Source organism: Necator americanus, chromosome II (assembly GCF_031761385.1).
Source record: "Necator americanus strain Aroian chromosome II, whole genome shotgun sequence".
In the NCBI taxonomy this organism is placed as follows: Eukaryota; Metazoa; Nematoda; class Chromadorea; order Rhabditida; family Ancylostomatidae; genus Necator; species Necator americanus.
This window is the reverse complement of record NC_087372.1, coordinates 2484739-2503947: the sequence shown is the minus strand read 5'-3', so window position 1 is coordinate 2503947 and position 19209 is coordinate 2484739. Positions and strand designations below refer to the sequence as shown.

Below are 19209 nucleotides of genomic sequence, written 5' to 3'. Positions count from 1 at the left end.
GTGCGATTCTCCACATGATGTTGATTTTACCTCATTACAAAATATTCTTATCTTCACTGTTCGTTACGGATTATTTTGATGCATTTCGAAGACTCTCAACTTTTTTCTACATAAGATTTTCAACAATTTATTTCATTATAGCTTTCACGTTCATTGTTTCCAGCATTCTTCTATGTACATGTTAATAACAAATGAATTATAATAGTCGAATACAAATAAGTTCGAAAACAGAACGACGCAAGCATACCCACTCCCGAAAAAAAGGAGTCCAATAAAAATTGCCGAGGTTAAAGATAACTGGTAAATTACTATTTAAGTGACATGCATAGATCACAATGAATATGGAATTTATAAAGAACCACATACCGAGTGATAAACTGACAGACGGGTAAACAGATAGGTATACAAGGATATCATCTGCACATACACACCTGTAATACGTCAGAACGATTTCTAGCGCCTAGTCCGTCTTCACAGCCGGCTTAGGCTGCCTTTTCACGAGGTAGGCTGTGTTGAAGAATTTCGAGAAAAGTATTAGGAACGACGCATAGATAGCAAAGCAGATGGCAAGATTGTCGAAAGACTGTTGACACACCTAAAACTCGATATTATAGTTTTTTTTTAGATAAAAAACTTTTAAAAACAGCAAAAAACTAAGCAAAAACTGTAAATTCTTGTTACCTCGCCATTCAGCTTGAGGTAAAGCACGTAGACGGAGATCATGACACCAATGAGCATTTGCGTTGTCTGTAGGGCAGTGACGGTCCTGAATCAAAAATAAATATCTCTGAACAAATATGCATAGACATCCAGCGCGATCAAGAAAGCAGGTCCTATATGCCAAGAAGAAACAGCATTTTCTTGAAGCTGGCTATTCTATTTCACTCTGAATAAAGTATAAAGAAAAATAAAACAAGAGTAAACGCTGTTATGGTACGGATTTCTGGCTCTACTGTATGCCCTTTACGCAGACCACTGTATGTCCTTACGTCCTCGACATATTGCAATCGTCATGAAATGTCATTTCTAAATTAGCAGCAGCGCTAAAGCGTACGCTTAACGATACAAGGTGCAAGATATTCCTAACATATATTCATTTGGAAGTCTTAAAAACAGGGCTCCAGTGTACGATAAGTAATTTCACACTCCGTCCCCTTTTCTTAAAATTTGAGAGGTCCACGCCCTGTAGCTGGATTCGTCTAATTTTGCTTTCCGATATGACCTAATTCAGATCTTCCTCTCTACTAACTACTAAACGTCCAAATGTGATCTACAGGAAAAATCCCGTGAACTCACATTGAAAGCCGTTTGGGCAATCGGATACCTGTCGACACGATAGCGTAATATGTGTACATGATCGAATGCACGAAATAATTCATCCAGATGAACCAACGTCCTGCGGCGGTCAACTCGACAGCTGAAAAAGTAACTCGTAAGGGATATTGTCAGACAATACAAGAAATTACAAATGAGGAAATGTGGAACTTGTTCGAAAAGCTATGTGGCACCGAAACCGCAACGAAGTATTTCTCTATGTCGTCAACCTCCTTCACGCCTTAAATTTTAGCTTTTCGATCCCTACCATAATTTCAACAAATCGCTCCGTTTCTTGTTATTTCACAAAGTAATTTAGTAAGACTGAATAGTAGTGTACATTTACATATTATTTCGTAAACCAAAAAAAGTTGACAGAGTGTTAGAAGGAGCCAGTGATTTAGTAATTCAGCTGAAAGTAAAGTGTTTTAACACATTCACATCCAAACAGGATTTCTTTTTTTTTTTAACAATTCATGCCAACATTTTTTTTTTCGCAGACAGGTTCCTATGAGTGTGATACTAATTACTCAAGAGTGAATACTTCTAATAAAAGGATTTAAAAAAGGTCCTTTTAAAATCAGATAAATCACCAATAGAATAAAAATTAGAAAAAACATGCGAAATAAAATACAGATAAAATAAAATAAGAGCAAGAAAAAAAGCAAAAAAATACAAGAAATCTCCCATTTGTTGTAGAAGTGCTAAGTGCCATTTTGTGGATAATTTACAATTTGAATTTTAAACTATTTTGGCTCGCAAGAAAAAAAAAACGTGCTGATTGGATCCGTGGAGGGGGAAAACATCTATTCTTCTTTTCATTTGTTTTCTTTCCTTCTTATCTCAATTTATGAACTTCTTTTGCTCCACGTTATGTTCTCTCACTCAAACAAAACACAGCGCAGTTTTAAAATAATCGCTCTGATGGAATGTTTCTGACATGCAACTGTCGAACGAAGCGTCCATGTAGTCTGGATGGCTTACATACACACTTATCTTTTAAATTCTTACTCTTTTTACTGTATTACAAATTAAATCTGTAGATAATGTATTTTACTGTGTTCGATGAAGAGTTATTTGCAAAAGAGCTGAAGAAAGCGCAAAAGGGTCTTGAACATTAATCCATTCTATATCCTTTTCTTTTTATTTGGCCAATTTTTCTGCTTGTTTGTTTGATACAGTTTTTCTTTCCAATAATGCTTATCTCTGATTCATTCTTAATAGATCTGTCTAAACAATTGTATGGTCCCTGAATTCCAAGCACACCTCTGTGATTAGAACGCAACAATGTGGTGTAGAGAAGTCTCATCTATCAGTTGTCTGGCGATAGTTAACCAGAAAAACCATCCAGGCAGCCCTATCATTCATGCTATCGTCGACAGCGGTAAAGCTGTTAATTGATTCCGTGGTTTCTGAGAGGAAACGTTGTGCCGAAGATCATTAACGAGCTTCAAAGAACTTTAATGTCACAAAAGGTGATCTTAGTATTTGGGAGCGCTCCTGTATTTTGACTCTAGAAAGGTGTTCAGGCATTTACATATGTTACAGTGCACTTGGATCTCTTCGCTATTACTATTCGTCTATTTCCCCTTTCCTCGCGTTTATATTCCGAACTTCTTTGATTTCTAAAGCAAAAGAAAACAACATGTAGTTTATATCAGGTAAATATAATTACGAAATGAAGAGGAATTCTCCCCAACTTTCGATAATCATGGCGAATCTCAATCGGCCACATCCTTCAAATCCGTTGAAGGAAAAAAAACGACCGAAGGGGGAATGACAAGTCACCGCAAGTCACTGCAAACAGGATGGGTTACGACCAAACACCTTTATGAATGGTTTTCAGCTACGAAAAAACGAGCGTTGAACAGGTTCTGCGTCGACGTTCTCTCGATACCCGTATATGGTCGATAGATACGACAATGACCTACGCCGGAACTGAGCAGGTCCTAAATGGAATGATTGGCTATTGAAAGTGCAACAATGCACACACGAAGTTGTTGAAAAATAGGAGGTACGACAAGAGGACAGGGAAGAATATGTTCATGAGTGTCCGACCTGATCTCAAGAGGGTTAGGACGAGAAACTGATTCACCACTTAATTCTGTGTCAAGAAATAAAGGGACTCATAGAATTCACCGATAAATTTGGACTGGCAGTGACCATTCGTGAAAGAAAATAAGGTAAAGATTCAAAATATTGTAACATGAAAGAGTTCTTTTCTTATTTTTCATTATTTGTTCATTTATTTTACCTATTTGTTTATTTAGCTTTTCTGTTTTTTTTTCCTTTGGAAGCATAATTGGCTCTTTGCATTTTATGGAACGAATTAATGGAACGTACAACATATAACGACGGAGGAGAAAGAATTTCTCTAAAGTAGACCCTCTCCAATATTTAGTTTTTTAGAGGAGGTCTCTTGCTGCGTATTCGTATGTCTTTCATAGTAATTGTATGGCCTCAGCTACGCTCCGAATTCGCTTGCGATCGCGATCAATAACAACGATGATAATTTCAATTTTCATAGTTATTGATTATGAATGGGGCAATTTTGTGAATACCTGCCGAAAATAAGATCGTCATCGCCGTTGTTAATCGTTGTCGTTAACGATGAACGACTATAAAAACACAATCACTGGGAAAAATTTTGCACGGAAAAATAGGATATATTCCTCAGAAACGCTTTGAATAGAAATTCACTGAGATCTCCGGCTTTGCAAGGACTCTACGCTACAGTTACTTCCCTTTATCACTTTTACCCGTAGCTATGCCAGGTTCTTCAAAACACTAAAATTTAACAAGTTATTCCAAAGTAGGAACCTAAAATTACCGCTATTTTCCATCAATCCCAACATTCCAACAACTGTCTCCAGCTCAGTAATTATGTCCATTAATTGTCTGAAACATTAGCTGCCTCTACGCGTGTCACAAATCTTCCGTCGTTATGGAAGCACTCATTGGTCTCATTCTCTATGTATAGCAAAGAGCAACATGTGCAGGCTGTTCGGAACGTCATGCGTTTCGCATTTTTCAAGTCCCTTAGCAACCCTGATCCCCATTTGTGTCATTAGTAGCCAGGACCTCTAAATGTCCAACATGCGGTGATAATCACTTGCGGGAAACTAGCAACATATTACGATAGTGGGGGAGGCAAGGCAGTTTCGAGCACTGAGTAACCATGTATGGCGTGATTTGTTCCAGCATATCTTATCTATAAGCATAAAATATCTCCTGAACTTCTCAGATGACATACACCACCAAATTACGCCTTATCAGAGCGATCTCAGACCACTCGAGGCAGGAAGTTGGTCGGGAGAAAATGATCTTTGAAAAGTTTCTTTGATGGGAAAAATACTGGTGCTCGCTTCTTCTTCGTTCAGAGCACTTTTCCTAGCATCAGGTTCTATGAAAAAAATTCGATGCAATTTCGATTACGACCCGTCGTTCATATCCCACGCCTACCGAGAAACTCTCAGAAAATCCACTTTTCATGGTGGCGCTAATATTGTGTCACGATCTCAATAGCGTATCGTTTCAAGCGCCATTCACTTGACCATTCGTCTCTCTTTGCTGAATCGTTTCAAAGCGCCGCTGCAGCGCCACTCAAACCTGTCAACCCGTTGATCTCGGTCGCCTTCCTCCTTTCTAGTTCCACCTTCTGATCCGTTTCGGCAAAAAAAAAAACTTAGGTCACCTAGATTAAAGACATCAAACTTTAAGAACGTTCCCCGTCGGATTGAATTCCGGTTAATGCAAGAAAGACGAAACTGTCCAACGGACGTCTAAAGGACTCCTCCATGAAACTAATTCAGGATGACAGAAGAACTATATACTATAAGAACTATATACAAAGTAAAAAGCATGAGCTGAAGTTTGGTAACTCCTGCAGAGATGGGATATGGTTCAATATCATAACAAGTTACATGCGACACTCGGCTAAAAATGTTCCCTGTATTCGAGATTCGACTACCACAATCTATTTTTCGCTTTAAAAAAAATTAATTGTGTTAGTACATTCCATGGACCCCCTTTTCTATTCCTTACTTGGAAGAGAAATAGGAGAAATAAGAAGAAATGAAGATTTCCCGTCCAGCGAAATCGCAAATCGTTTTGAATTCCGCTCACGTTTGCATAAAATGAACAATTCCAGCGTAGGATGAATGTCCTCAATTCTTCCTGCATGTCGCCCACTGTCATCATAAAAATCGCCACCGCAATGACGTGTTCAGCAAGGCATATCTAAGCTCTCCAGTGGGAAGATTTCTCTCAAAGAGATTTGGAACAATAGTAGAACCGAAGAATTTCTAGCAAATTAATTTCACAAATTTTTCTTTCGTAGTTCTATTGTCTTACATAATTTCTATATTTATTTACTACTTTGTCGTTTATTCATTTATCTACTTATCATTTATTTATTCATTTATCCTTATCTTTTTTATATTTAATTGTAGTAGGATCGGAAGAAGGATGTCTAATCTAAATAAAAATGTTCTCAAGAGTGAAATCACTTGAAGAACGGGATGAGAGTAAAAAAAAGGGTCCCAAACCAGTGCGGATTTTTTTTTGTTCGGCGTAAAACAACACACTGTTGTTTGTTCTGCTCGAGTGCCACTAAAATTGATAGAATGTGATGGATTTCATGCAACGATTCCACAGTATCGTCAGAATCACGTGAACTATTCACGTCTGAAGGAAAATTGTGACGTCTCGAAAGTAATTAGTTTTCATATTATCGGTTTAGTAAGATGATATTCTCAGGCACACAGAAAACCAAAGAAAAGAAAACAATTGATGTTTCAGTCAGAAGGAGAGAAAAGTGATTTGTTTGCAGAAAATGTTCACTTTTGGTAATGCATCCGTGAAATAAGGACTACCTAATTTTAGCGGTGATGAGAGCTTCAGAACTCGGTTTTTCGGTGACTGCGTTTAGAAAGCAACTATATTGGCAAGTAAATTGTGTCAAAAGATGAAATAACAGAGAAATGAAGTATGAATACGAATAAAAAGGGAATAGTTTTCGACGTCTAGTACTTATGGAATATACATTGAAAACATGTTATTGAAATAAAAAAAATAGTTTCAAATTGTTAATATGTAGAAAATTGGAGGAAGCTTAGATTTGCAAAGTATGAATTAAAGATCTGAAAGGGTGCAAGAAATAATATTCTTATTTCTAACAGAATTCTTCTATATTATACGAAGCAATAGTTTTCATTGAAGCCATACTTTTGTTCCCAAAATAATGAAATGAATACTGTTTACTTTTGTACTTTTTACTTTTTTATTCGAATATGTTCATTGTTTCGCTTATTAAACCACTATTCTATTAATTAATGTTATCCTGCTAAATTATACGTATATGCAAAACCAATTCACAAAGCAAAGCTGCGCAAATACAATCTCGTTGACATTTCGTTGACATTGGATCACTAGGAAATTAGAAATATATTTGATTTTCAAGATTATCCCAATTAGATTGTTTTCGAACTCTTTTATTTTTTTTTATCCAAATTGCCAACATTTTCCAAATGTCTCCTGCGGTTACTCAGCATAGTCAGCTCCATAAGTGTACCATACATAATTGTAGTAATTTATACTTCTGCATTCCTTCATCCATTCTCATCTATCTTTCAAAAGCTTATCTACTTCGAGCAAGCAGAAACACTAAGGATCTAAGGTCAACGATTGCACCTTGGCTATCACTACTTCTTTCAAGTATTTTATGGTCATTTCTTGTTTGCTTTAGGATAGTTTGTGGAAGGTAGTTCCCTGTAATGAGTAATGCTGATTCATTGGCGACAAAAAGCTGTATTATTGACATTCTGATGTTATAAGAAGGATGTAGAACGACGTCGGAGAGAAACAATAAGGAAACCTTTCATACATAACTACGATTATTTCAATCAATCTTCTATTTTAACACAAAATTTCCCGTTGAATGCGTACCTCCGAACCCATGAGACCGCAGGAATCGGTTTTCGTTTCCAAAACGACAACATTCGGGAGCGTGCAGTGCAGGAACTATGTGAAACAACTTGTGAAGAGCGAAACCAACTCTTTCGGGAAAATTCGGATTCGGAAATATTCAGAAGACGCTCTTTTTTTTCTGAACTTGTTGTTGTGTCTCCATTTTGAGCTGCACCTACAGAAAGATGTGTGCTGTTCTGCTCAGTAATGTTGCTTCAATTGCAACTCGGCGGCGGTGGCGGCGGTGAGCAACATCCACCAGCCGGTCACATTCGTGTATTCCGCGTTATGTTTGAAGAGACCGTTCGCCAAAGTCAACAATGTCGAGTTGCCTGTATTGAGATATTGATCAGCATTATATAAATTGTGTCCCGAGTGCCCTCAGCATACTATATTACGTACTGTAGAATCATGACCTTCTCTAATAAGACGCCGTATCTTGCCAAAGAACGTGGCAGCAAATAAATGTCATGGCTTATCAATGCATCCGTGAGAATCGATGTGGCCGAAAGAAGAATTACATGAGAAGAAAAAGACCTATATATTCATGAAAACAGGATGTCGAGAATCGAAGACTCTAGATTACATATTGCTGCTTCCAGTTATACGTCTCCTTTACAGCAGGAATCAGCTATGGATTGAGCCAGCATCAAATCACCAGTTTTGATTTTAGTGATGACACACTTCCAATACCAACCCATCAGGTTCTCATCAGCTAAGTGAAAATCAAAAATCAAACATCAAATGTTCGACATGACGTGTCCTTACATCTGTCCTTACAAAACGAAAACAGGTGTACTTACAGTAGATGCACTGTCCCCAAAATACGATAACAAACGGTAGTCAGGTGCAGGAGAGGATTTTTTGGAGACCGGTGAATTGATATCAAACATTTATAGGTCTAGAAGCAATGTAAACAACCTCTGAACCCATCTGCAGATACATTTCTCCGAAAAAAAAACTCTACAATCCTCAAATCCTAAAATTTTCAACCACGCAACTTCTTTCGCTTCAATAACTGGACCGATTCTTCTCAAGATTTGCCACCTCACAGAGATTCGAAGTTTTAATCCAAAGTTTCAACACAAATGCTGTAACTACAACTCTAAGTGGTTCCACAACCAAGTTCTAAAACTGTACTTTCAAAGTAGTCACGTCCGAGCGCTGCACGGTCTACGAACTTTGTACGCGCGAAATCATCACTGCGTAAAGATCAGTCTTTGAGAGACGGATTGACCTTGTGCCGTAATTGAACCACACCATATGGAACAGAAATGGTGTTTTCAGGAAAGAACTATGTAATCAGCAGCACAAAGGAGCCCTCGAAAAGTATGAATGCATGATCGATATGGGCTACCGTTTCCAGCAGATGAAAAACGAGACGTTAGAAAAATGAAAATGTGAATAGTACGAATTATTGTGCATAATGAGTGAACTAGCGTTAAAAGCTCAATAGATCTACTTCAAGCATTTCTCTTCAAACCAGGCAATAAAAATGTAATTGCCAGCACTCTGTATCTCATCATCCTCTCATGTTACCACAAAATTTCTGCACGGATTCTTTAAAGATGATGGACTCGGTGCGACGTGCAAAGTCAACCGGCACTGATTTCCCATTAAAAAAGTTCTTTTCAGAAATTTTCTAACATACACTTATGTCGCACTAGGAGTGTGATTCAAAATGTGCAATTTTCAGCCTAGTTCCACTACTAACGAGCGCTCGTCTTTTCAATGTTATTGTCTAGCGACAGTCGTCCTTTTCCTCTCGAATTTGACACACTTTGAAGTTCTCAATTAATCAATTGGAGAATTATTGGAGAATAAAGAAAAAGAAAAACAGTACGGAAATTTTCCCGCTTCTAGGAAGACAGGATACGAATCTCGGTTCCACGCACTGGTTTCACCACCCCACCAAGCCTCTTGCTTTCCGTCACTAGCACCGGTTTGAAATGAAAAATCCGAAGCTGAGCTATTTTTCACTCAACAGCCGCTACATCGTGTGCAGCAAGCAAAGCTGGTGAGGAGGAAGAGCATTGTAAAAAAAAAGACAGGAACGAATTGGTGGAAGACGTTAGAAAAAGTGAATAAAAAAAGACAAAGAGGTGAAAGTACGGAAAGGAGAAAATCCAAAAACAAACCGGAATGCCAGCAGTAGACGAGTACAACAGCATGATGATACCAATGCAAAAAGATCACAGGTCGCTTCCGAAGTACCAGGAAAAGCGTATCTCCAAGTTCAGCAATTTTCGAAAACGCGAACATGCATGCCCAAAATGATGCCGGACCAGTAGGATCCACTGAGAAACAGACCGAATCCGTGAATGGTCTGAAAACAGGTATTTTAGTCTGAAATTAACCCAAACAGCATTAGGTATTCATTTATACACATAGCGAAATGCTCAGCGGAGTGATTGAAAAATATTACCTCATCTAAACCACTTGTAAATGACCTCGTAGAACTATAATCTACGTTAATTACGCCAAAGTGTACAGAAGACATCGATGTCGATATCAATCAAAGAAAACAGAAAGAAAAAACAATCAAGAAATCATGTTAGCAAAAGAAAAAAGACAAAAAAAAATCCACTTCCTTCTTTTTATACTTCAATGCGTAGGAATAGTTCAAGTCTCTTAACGCCTCATGAACCACAAGTTTTGACGGGTTACATTATCTTCCATCTGATAGTAAGATTAACCAAAGTATTTCGCGCAAAGTAAAACAATGCCGTTAAAGAAATTAGAAAAGAAAAATTCTCCGAGAATTCAACTTCTTAACGAAATCCGCGAAAAGGTCTTATTTATATTGTAGGTAGCTGTGACCACATCAACATTTAATCATTTGTCTCGTAAATCGGGAAATTTTATAACCATTTTAGAATCGTCCACGTAGAAAACCAAAAAAGATCACAGAATAGTTTTGCGATATTAGCTGTGTTTCTTTTCTGTCGTTTATAGAATGTTCCATATGGCTTGAATCAAATTTTTAGCTGTCGCAAGAAGGAAAAGAATCGTTCTCAGCGACACCAAAAACTAAAAACTTTCAGTAATTGAACTGATCTCATATACATTTGGGCGTCTAAAAAATGAGGAGAAATATCTCATGTAGATAAAATCTTGCTATCACGTTACCAAGTTCGCCAATCTATTCACATAATATCATCGAAATATGTCAAAAATACTCAAAAGTAAAAGTAAAAGTAGACGTAAAAGTCGAAAAACTCGTCATACATTATGGATTTTGGGGAAAAAATGCTGGCCAATGCACTCTACGGATGCGTGCACTCTTCTGTCCACTCAATTATGCATTTATGTAGTTAAAATCCAAAAGCCATAAAGGTTACAAAGTTCGTGGGGTGATTCTCATTCGTGGGGAACATTCAAAAAATCTGTCAAAAAGGATTCATAGAGACGAGACTAAACTTTGGTCGAAAATGTTGAAAGAATTCAGTCTACATAATGCTTATTAACAACCGTTAAGCAATAATCGTAAGTGTGTGAGCAGTTATAAGGCACCCACTAGCTATATTTCAGAAATTTTCCCTGTGATAGACGGTCAACAACAAGGAATTTAATATAAAATCATCACATTCCCAAAAGTGTTGCCCTTTTTAACGGTGACAAAAGTTATCTATTAGATATTCAATGTATAGCACTTAACCAACAGCACTATCTATCGATCGCAACATCACCAAATGTCCCAACTATATTGAAGCACAAGATTTCCAGGAAAACATATTCCTCTTCTTCTACGTACTACTGATGCACTCATATTCTTTCTGGATTATTTTCTGTTTCTCTCCTCTGATTTCTATTCACACATTTCTCTTATACTACTCGCGAAGATCGTCAGTAACTCCTCCGACAGAAAGAGATCACTTGCGTTCATTTAATGAGATCGTGGAGAAGCAATCCTTAAGTAAACAAATAAACTTAGTTTCCTTCAACGACGTATACTGCAATTAAAACCAAGAATTGTGTTTTACGCTTTTGATTACCAGTTATAAAAGTAAAATAACAATAAAAAAAAGCGAAGTCCAGTTACGATGGTAGTTCTAATTTCCAGCAGTTGTTATAGGTCAAGGTTTTCACGTAAATAGGTGTGCTTTAACACCTCATTTTGATAGGAAATTTCAATTCATTCAATTAAATTCAATTAATTCAAGAAAAATCATTTCTAAATATGATGGGCAACACAAAAAGGGGAAATAAGTCTTCAGAAAGCAATACATGGAATCGAGAGAACGAAATAGTCGCGGAGAAAGACTCGCTTAGGGTAAAGTTTAGTTCGGAGGAGGCATTAAGTCGTGCTCTTATTCCTGGAAGTGAATAACTAATTCAGTCGGAGCCCTAAAATCTAAGCATTAGTCCTACAGTATCCATGGCATGGAATCTAAAGTTACAAAGAGAAAAAAGAAAGATAGAGGGTTTAGAAGTAAGAGCGTTGAATCCCCCCCCCCCCCTTTCAACTACATTTTTCATCTCGCTTGCCTATCAAGTGCTCAGATTCAATTCCAACAAACGGTCTATGTGAATCACCCGCTTCATTTTGAGGAGTTTTTCATAAAACATGGCTCAACATGCGGCACAAAAACAGCTATTTGCACGCATAAGTAGAACCAGTCGTAAGAACAAGCACAATTCATTAAGAAAATCTTTCTCACAGCAATCAGCAAGACATTACCATACGGATAACAGCAAGTAAACGATCCTTTCAGAAAGCGCCACAACTGAATTAAAACAAATTTCATGAAGAAACTGAAAGCCTTAGAGTGACTTAACTCCTATTGGAATCTACACCTCTAAATTTTATTTCGAAAAAAAAAATCGTGACCTAAATTAATGCAAATGAATTAAGAAATAGATAAATTATGACTAACAAAGATAATACTTGAACAAAACCTTGTTAGATATTATCTAGACCTTATCCTCAACTAAGAAAATCATTTATGAGGTGACACAATCTTGAAAACCTCGACAACACATTCATTCTTTGGTGGAACTTTTGAAATCAGCAGAAGGGTCCAACCTCTATACGAACATGGAAACTTTCTTCAGAATGATTTTTCAAAAAGTGTAGATAATTTTAGGAGTTTTGAAGCAAAACATTTGTGTAATCCTTTGTAAAACAAAGTGCATTGCTGCGTCCCTACTCTGCAGCTCATGAAGCTATATAGTTTAATGGGGCAGTGATTATAGTGAGGTAAATGATAGCATTAATGGCAGACAGTTATCCCAAACAAACGTGATATTACTGGCGCGTAAAAATAGTTAACCTATTTTGAACAGATCAGTGTGTACCAAGGAAAATGAATGTTATAAAAAAGGGTGTTCAATTGCCTCATGCTTGAATGAGGAATTTACTAGGAAACATCCAGCGGGAGGTGTATACACGAATAGGTTAAAAATGATGAAATATATATATGTAAGCTATATGAAACTGTTAAAAAGAAGAAACTAAATGAATTTGCCACGTAAAACAATTGTATTTAGAAAGGAAACGTCTGTAGAAAATAGATTCTTTTAAAATTGTTGGAACTGATTCCATCAATATTTCCAACTCTCCCTCATCTCTTTTCAACTTGAAACTCTATTTCGCATTGAAGACTAATTATATCCTCTACAAAGACAAAATGACTAGCACCCATATATAGAAATCCGGGTTATAAATCGTGCGCCAATTATCAGAACACAGAAATGATGTGGCGTGACGCAACTATCCGTGAAAGTGCTGGCGATGAATGAGATGAAAAAAAGCCGTTGCAATATACCACATTGATGCATCCGTTGCAAGCAAAAAAAAAAAACCATGAAGCTTATTTACCAGCTTGAAACGATCGCTAGTACGGGTCAACAAACGCACAAAACATGAAACACATAAAGGTCTAGGTGGTCTACTACCAAAATACAAATTAATTGATAAATGACAAAAAAAAAACCAAAATAAAAAAAAAACAGAAACAATGAACGTAGCTCTTAACGGGAAACAAATACTGAACAAATTCTGTAGAGCAAGAAAATTTCTTCATGCCATCGAGTATTAGTCAGCAAAATCAGCAAATATGCGCAATAAATAATGTGTTTGAAACATTGAATTGGAACTACCATGAAACGTTAAAAAAAAACTCAATAATTATTAAGAGCACTAATTACTATATTGATGAGTGCGGTTATGCTCGGATTCGATAACCCTACTTGTTTTCATTTTTCCCCCTCTTTTTTTCTTCGTTCGCTGTGTCATCTACGTTTGCAAACTCACTCAATTCGATTGTAATGCAACCTTTCATATGGGAAAAAACAAAGAAAAAAGAGTTTTCAAGGAATGGTGTGCGTTAAGAATCCTTCCAAAACATAGCGCTGTGACAACAATACGTGAAACCGAGAAGGTGGACGAAATGGAATGAGAAGAAATCATCGAACATAAACTGCATTTGAAGTTGTAATAAATGACGCTCACCTAGTCCAAAGCACATTGAAAAATTCAAGACCAAATCGCCAAGTGCCCATCATGCTGAATATAGCCAAAGCACCATTCCATAAAAGTAATACGGTTCTCATGCTGAAATTATTGGGAAAATTGATAAAAACGTCGCTACTAATGTTATTGCTAAACTTTCGAAACTAAAATGGAAAAAGGATGAAATCGAATTTAAATTGAATCTCTTTACAGCATAACGCAAAAAAAAACAAAGAAGAAAGGGAGCGAACAAGGACAGAAATACTTACAAAAGATGAATACAGAATGGAAAAGAGGAAAAAAGAACTAAACTTTCCTCTAATTTACGATGTTTTAACAGATGGAAACAACAAATCGAATGGTTCACATCAAATGTCTTTTTGGATTTTCTTGTTTATGAATAAGTTTTCGTTTTAAAATATTTGATAAATTCTTTGTAATAAAAGTCCTTTGTAATAAAGGATAAAGTGAGTAAATTGGCGAAATAATGACACACGGAGAATCAGCAATTAGCGTTAACGTTAACGAGGTTGTCACTTTCAGTTCTGTGATTGATATTTGTATGAAAAGGCAAAAAGTGTTTGCAGTACATTTCGAGCATGAAAAGATTAAGGAAAGTGATGGGATTTCAATAATAGTACAAAAATATGGAGTAAAGTAGAAAAAGATTAGTTCACCTAAAGGTGTTGATCCTATAGAAACATGTCTCGTGGTGAGTGAACATTTAAATCGTAATATGTTCTAACCAGATAAGGAATAAAGTGCAGTTGAGGGGCACTCAAACACGATCTTTTTTTCAGGAAGTAAATAACGAAGTCAGTCGGGGCTGTAAGATCTAAGCATTAATCTTAGAGGATCTATGACGTGTATGCTAAAGTTACCTAAGAGAAAAAAGAAAGTTTCCAGAAATAAAAGCGCAGTTGAGTGCTTTCCTCCAATTACATTTCCCCGTCGAATAACATTTCTAGGATTTTTCTAAGGTTCAAGAAGGAGGAGAAAAATAAACAACATACCTTAGAGGTTTCCTATTCTCCATAATTCGTTGCATGACGTTAATAATAGCCACATAGCCGAGTGCTAAATAGATGGATGAGCTCCAGTGTCGAGCGAAGAACGCATGTACAGCGCTAGGATTCCAGAAATGTTCCGGACCGACAACATTCTCGTAACGGTACGGAGCGTACAGAATCGTATGACCGTTGCCGGTCCACACCGCATGCGACGACATCGTGCTCGAATGCCGCCACCGATCAGGCCACGCCCCTCGCCACGACTCACCGAGTCGCCGCCCGTTCGTGTCGCGCGCCAATCGCTTCTTCTTCTTCTTCACCTGCGGAAACGGGATCCGCCAGCTGTGGAGGCGTGGCCAATCCACAGTCCACACGTCCATCCAGCTACTTCATCGCGATCCGCTCCTCATTTTTATGACTCGATGAAGGAGTTCGTACAATTCTGGAACCGCACGCTTCAGAAGATCGTCTCGAAGAGTTCTTCTGTTGCTGTCAAGATCATGTTGGGAAGAAGAAACAGCTGAAACAAGACATACAAGTGCGCATACATCTTCGCGCGAATTCCGCTGGATTGATTCGTTAATGATTAAAGGCATCAAAGGCATTAAAGGTGGAACGGATTTCAGGTGGAGCATTCTTATACGGAATGGTAGATTATGGAGAAGCGGGTGATTCCGTCCATTTCTTCCTAATTGTGCCGTAAAAAACGTCCCGAAACATACGGCTTCGAGCGTTCCGGCGCGCTATTTTCTACAACGAATTCGATTGGAGCGCGCCAGCCATGTACACACGCCGCATCTTTCGGGCCATTTTTTACGGCAATTAGGAAGAAATGAACGGAATCATCCTCCTCCCCATAATCTACGATCCCGTATACGAATACTCCACCTGAAATCCGTACCACCTCAGATTCGTGGGGTGATGCCTTTAACGGATTACCATCCGTAGATGTCTTAGAGGTAATGTGTGAATCGGCGCACGGATCCAATAAAATTTCTCTTCTTTGATATAAACACACCCTAGCAGAAAATGTGCCCTGATTGGATATACTGCCATAAGAAAAAATCCCGTGAAGAAACGCTGTGGTAATATTGCGCCATCACTTGCTTAGCATTGCAAACAATTTCGCAAAAAATCGGCTAGATCCCGCAGCGAAACGCTGTTGCACCGAGTTTGTCTCAAGAAAACAACCAAATCATACTGGGAAGATTGAGAAAAAAGTATTACGTTAATAGATATATTTGATATGGGTTAAAATGATGAGATAGTAGGGTCAAAAACTCTTGCCCCAGTCAGCTGTAAAGCTCATAGAGACCTTGGAAATCTTCGCTGCAGGACGCTCACCTGCAGCCACAGTGTTGCGAATTGAGTATGCATCCTGCAATGAAGTCGGCGCAGACACTCGACGAAACGGAACGTAGCATCGAGGCATCGTTGTCGAGTGTCTGCGACGGCTATAGTCGGGGTGGAAAAACAGCAGTCCGTTAGGAAAGGTACATGACGATTCCTAACTAAGTGGGAAAATGGGAAGAAGGAAATGCAAAGACGATAAGGAAGGAACCAGGAAAAGGGAAAAACTAGGAAAAGGTAGCCTATTAGATAGAATGACTTGCAGTAGATACGTTAAGAAATCTTTTTTCCTTCTAGAAACCTAGAAACTATTTATTTGTATTACATTTTTCATTATAATACGATTTGTATTGTAACAATCACAATTTTTCGGATATCAGGGCGTGTTTTAAGGTGAGCTCATTCTTATGGATCTGGTCTGCTAGTTCTGTCCCTTTTTATGAGCCTGTCTTCATTTCTACTCTCAAAAAACTATGCTTTTGTTCATTTTATTATTCATTTTATTTACTTTCATTTACTTTCATTATTCCTTTTTCACATGGATCGAATATATTTTGTATGCTCTCTTACATATAATTCTATAATTGTCGGCATGTTTACGGCATGCATTGTTTACGGATGGTTAGATGTACATGATCTGGATAAGAACAATCGTTGTTAAAACTGTATTGGTTGACTTATAACCTGTTTCCCCACGTAGTCAATGAATCGACAACGACTTTTTAGATAATAAGATAGATCGTAACTTGGTTTTGGAAGTATTAAACTCGAAACACATGTGAAGAGCACGTGAACCTACCAGAGATGGAGAGAGATTTGGGAATATAATCAGAAATGATCTAGCAGTACCTGAAATCTAGAAAATCCTTAACTAAGATTTTTGAGGAAATCATTCAACCATGAAATTTGTAGATGTTGAGAAAAAAAATGACTTTGGAGGTTACTACGGAATTAGAAACCGAGTGTTAGCTTTCAATAAGGATGAAGGATAAAGTTTCTGGCGTTAATCAATCCGCTTGGGATACGCCACCATGTTCTCTTCCGTTCATATATAATGATTTGGGGGCCTGGCCGATGCGGATTCGAACCTCCGATCGGTCGTGCAGACAGCGGAACCTCTAACCGACTGCGCTACACCCGTCGTTAGTCTTCGATTTGCTCGAAATATTCCAGCTAATTGAAACCAATAAAATTATTCTTGTACTACACCGTTTTGGTTTTCGGAAAAGCATATCGTATGGGAATTTCTTAACTTCCACAGCAGGAAAATGATCTTTCACTCGAATGTGCAGAAAAAAGGCCAGATCTGTTCCATAAAGTTTAACCGAGATTCTTAGTGAGTTTAGTGAACTCTGTCTTCTCTTCTACTTATTTATTTGTTTTTGTTTATTTATTTTTATTTACTACTTACACACACGTGGTTGGTTTAATACGCAGCACAAATACAAAGAAATAAGCAAAGATTATTCGAAAGGCATTTAGCTGAGTGGCCACATAGCTTCATTGGGGGAGGCGAGACCACAAATGAAAATGCGCTGCAATAGAGTTGAAACAGTGCGTAAGGCGGGCGCATTGAACGCGTCGCGGTCGTGCAGTGCGGCGAAAGGACCGGAGCATACGTTGGTCGGAGCACGATATAGTATATAGTATATGTGCTAACAATATGGCATGGTTAGCCCAATATGAACTGAATTGTGGAATAATTGCGTAGGCAGTGGCGCTCCATACGCAATTGCACCACAGGTCAGCTTCATTTGACTGGTTTCTATAGTAGGGTCAAAACGAAATGAAGCACAGTGCAGTTGCGTAAGCGGCGCGGTGGAGCGCAGCGGTTAGGATCGAGGGAGACCCTTGTTGGCGCCGTTGCTCGCCGTATTTCGCGATGGTCCCATCTCGACTCCAACTACCGTAGCCGTCGCGTCTCTTCCTGCGCAGCCGGTTACACAGCTGCACCATGTTTCATATCATTTTGGCGCGACTATACGATAATGACTGACGACTATTTTCCTGGCAGCCTACGAAACCAAGGCATTATCACTACCATATTCTGCCAACCGCTTTTCTGACTACCAATATATCGTGTGCCTCCATAAGTAATAATCCCGGCTCAAGAATCCATTATTGAACAGCAAGGGCGAGTTTAGCGCAGCTAGTAATAAGCTCGCCTGTAACAGCGTGGTCAGAGGTTCGAAACTGCCCAAGTTCATCCAAGTTCTTCATCTCTCCGAGATCGATAAATTGGTATCGGATGCGTCTTGAAGGCTAAGAACAATTCCTTATTGCATAGGCTGGTCCCCGTAACTCACTGTTCAGGAGGCTCAAATGTTCATAAACTCTAAATGATTCTGAATTGAAGTCGTGCATCCCAAGCGGATTGTTTAACGGTAGTTATTTTATGGTCAATGAAGTTGTGCAAAAACTGAAATCCTGTTCTGAAAACTGCATAAACAAACACCGTAAAATCTTCACGATCTGCTTGTGCGGTGAAACTGTTTGCGTGTTTTTCCCCTGTATGGTTTTTCTTGCCTCCTGTTTTATGTCCTTTGCCTTTTGAGTTCTTGAGAATGTTCAACAAACATGAATTTCTTCCCAATGATCTCTTCAAAAACAAACAAGAACGTTTTTATAGAAAATTGACGATGCCTCATCAAAATAACTGCCTTATTTTCAAAATGATCTCTTAGACGGATATCTTTGAGCTGATTACATTTGATTTCTCATTCACTTTCCCATAAAATCTCCGTTTCTTCCAGAATTTTCATAGCTTATATGGGTGATAATAACGGGAATAATTAGATATTTATGAAAAATCGGAAACAAATCTGGTGGAAAAAAATCAATGTGAACTATGTAAATATAATAATCATACAGGAGGGACGATATGGGAACAGAAATCGAACTGAAGGATCATTTAGTTCTGTTCTGAACTCAGAACAACTAGGATCATTATGAGGAACTAAAAGAACTGAGATATCACTAAAATCGATCACTATTTGGAACGCATACGGTTTTTCAATGCCCGACATCAGTTTTAGAAGTTTTTTTTCCAGAAATTAGAAATATTCGTACAGCTCGGTTATAGCGAAACATTTTTTTATTTTACTGGAATCCATG

General features: G+C 38.0%; 2 protein-coding genes across 3 annotated transcripts; one reads left to right on the top strand and one right to left on the bottom strand.

Annotated features, from left to right (window-relative positions):
* Positions 1-460: 460 nt before the first annotated feature.
* On the bottom strand, positions 461-15125 carry RB195_016665 (uncharacterized protein; the record flags this gene model as incomplete). Of its 2 annotated transcripts, none has more annotated exons than XM_064183297.1 (6): positions 461-595; positions 682-766; positions 1297-1417; positions 9420-9607; positions 13736-13837; positions 14749-15125. In XM_064183297.1, 6 exons carry the CDS (start codon positions 15123-15125, stop codon positions 461-463), a joined length of 1008 nt encoding a protein of 335 aa, XP_064039177.1. The 2 variants fall into 2 exon arrangements, with proteins under 2 accessions (XP_064039177.1, XP_064039178.1); XM_064183296.1 differs by having other exon boundaries at positions 14749-14963.
* Positions 14928-15269, top strand: RB195_016664 (uncharacterized protein; the record flags this gene model as incomplete). The annotated part of the gene is made up of 1 exon (XM_064183295.1): positions 14928-15269. The coding sequence occupies one exon, from the start codon at positions 14928-14930 to the stop codon at positions 15267-15269; it is 342 nt and encodes a 113-aa protein (XP_064039176.1).
* Positions 15270-19209: the final 3940 nt, after the last annotated feature.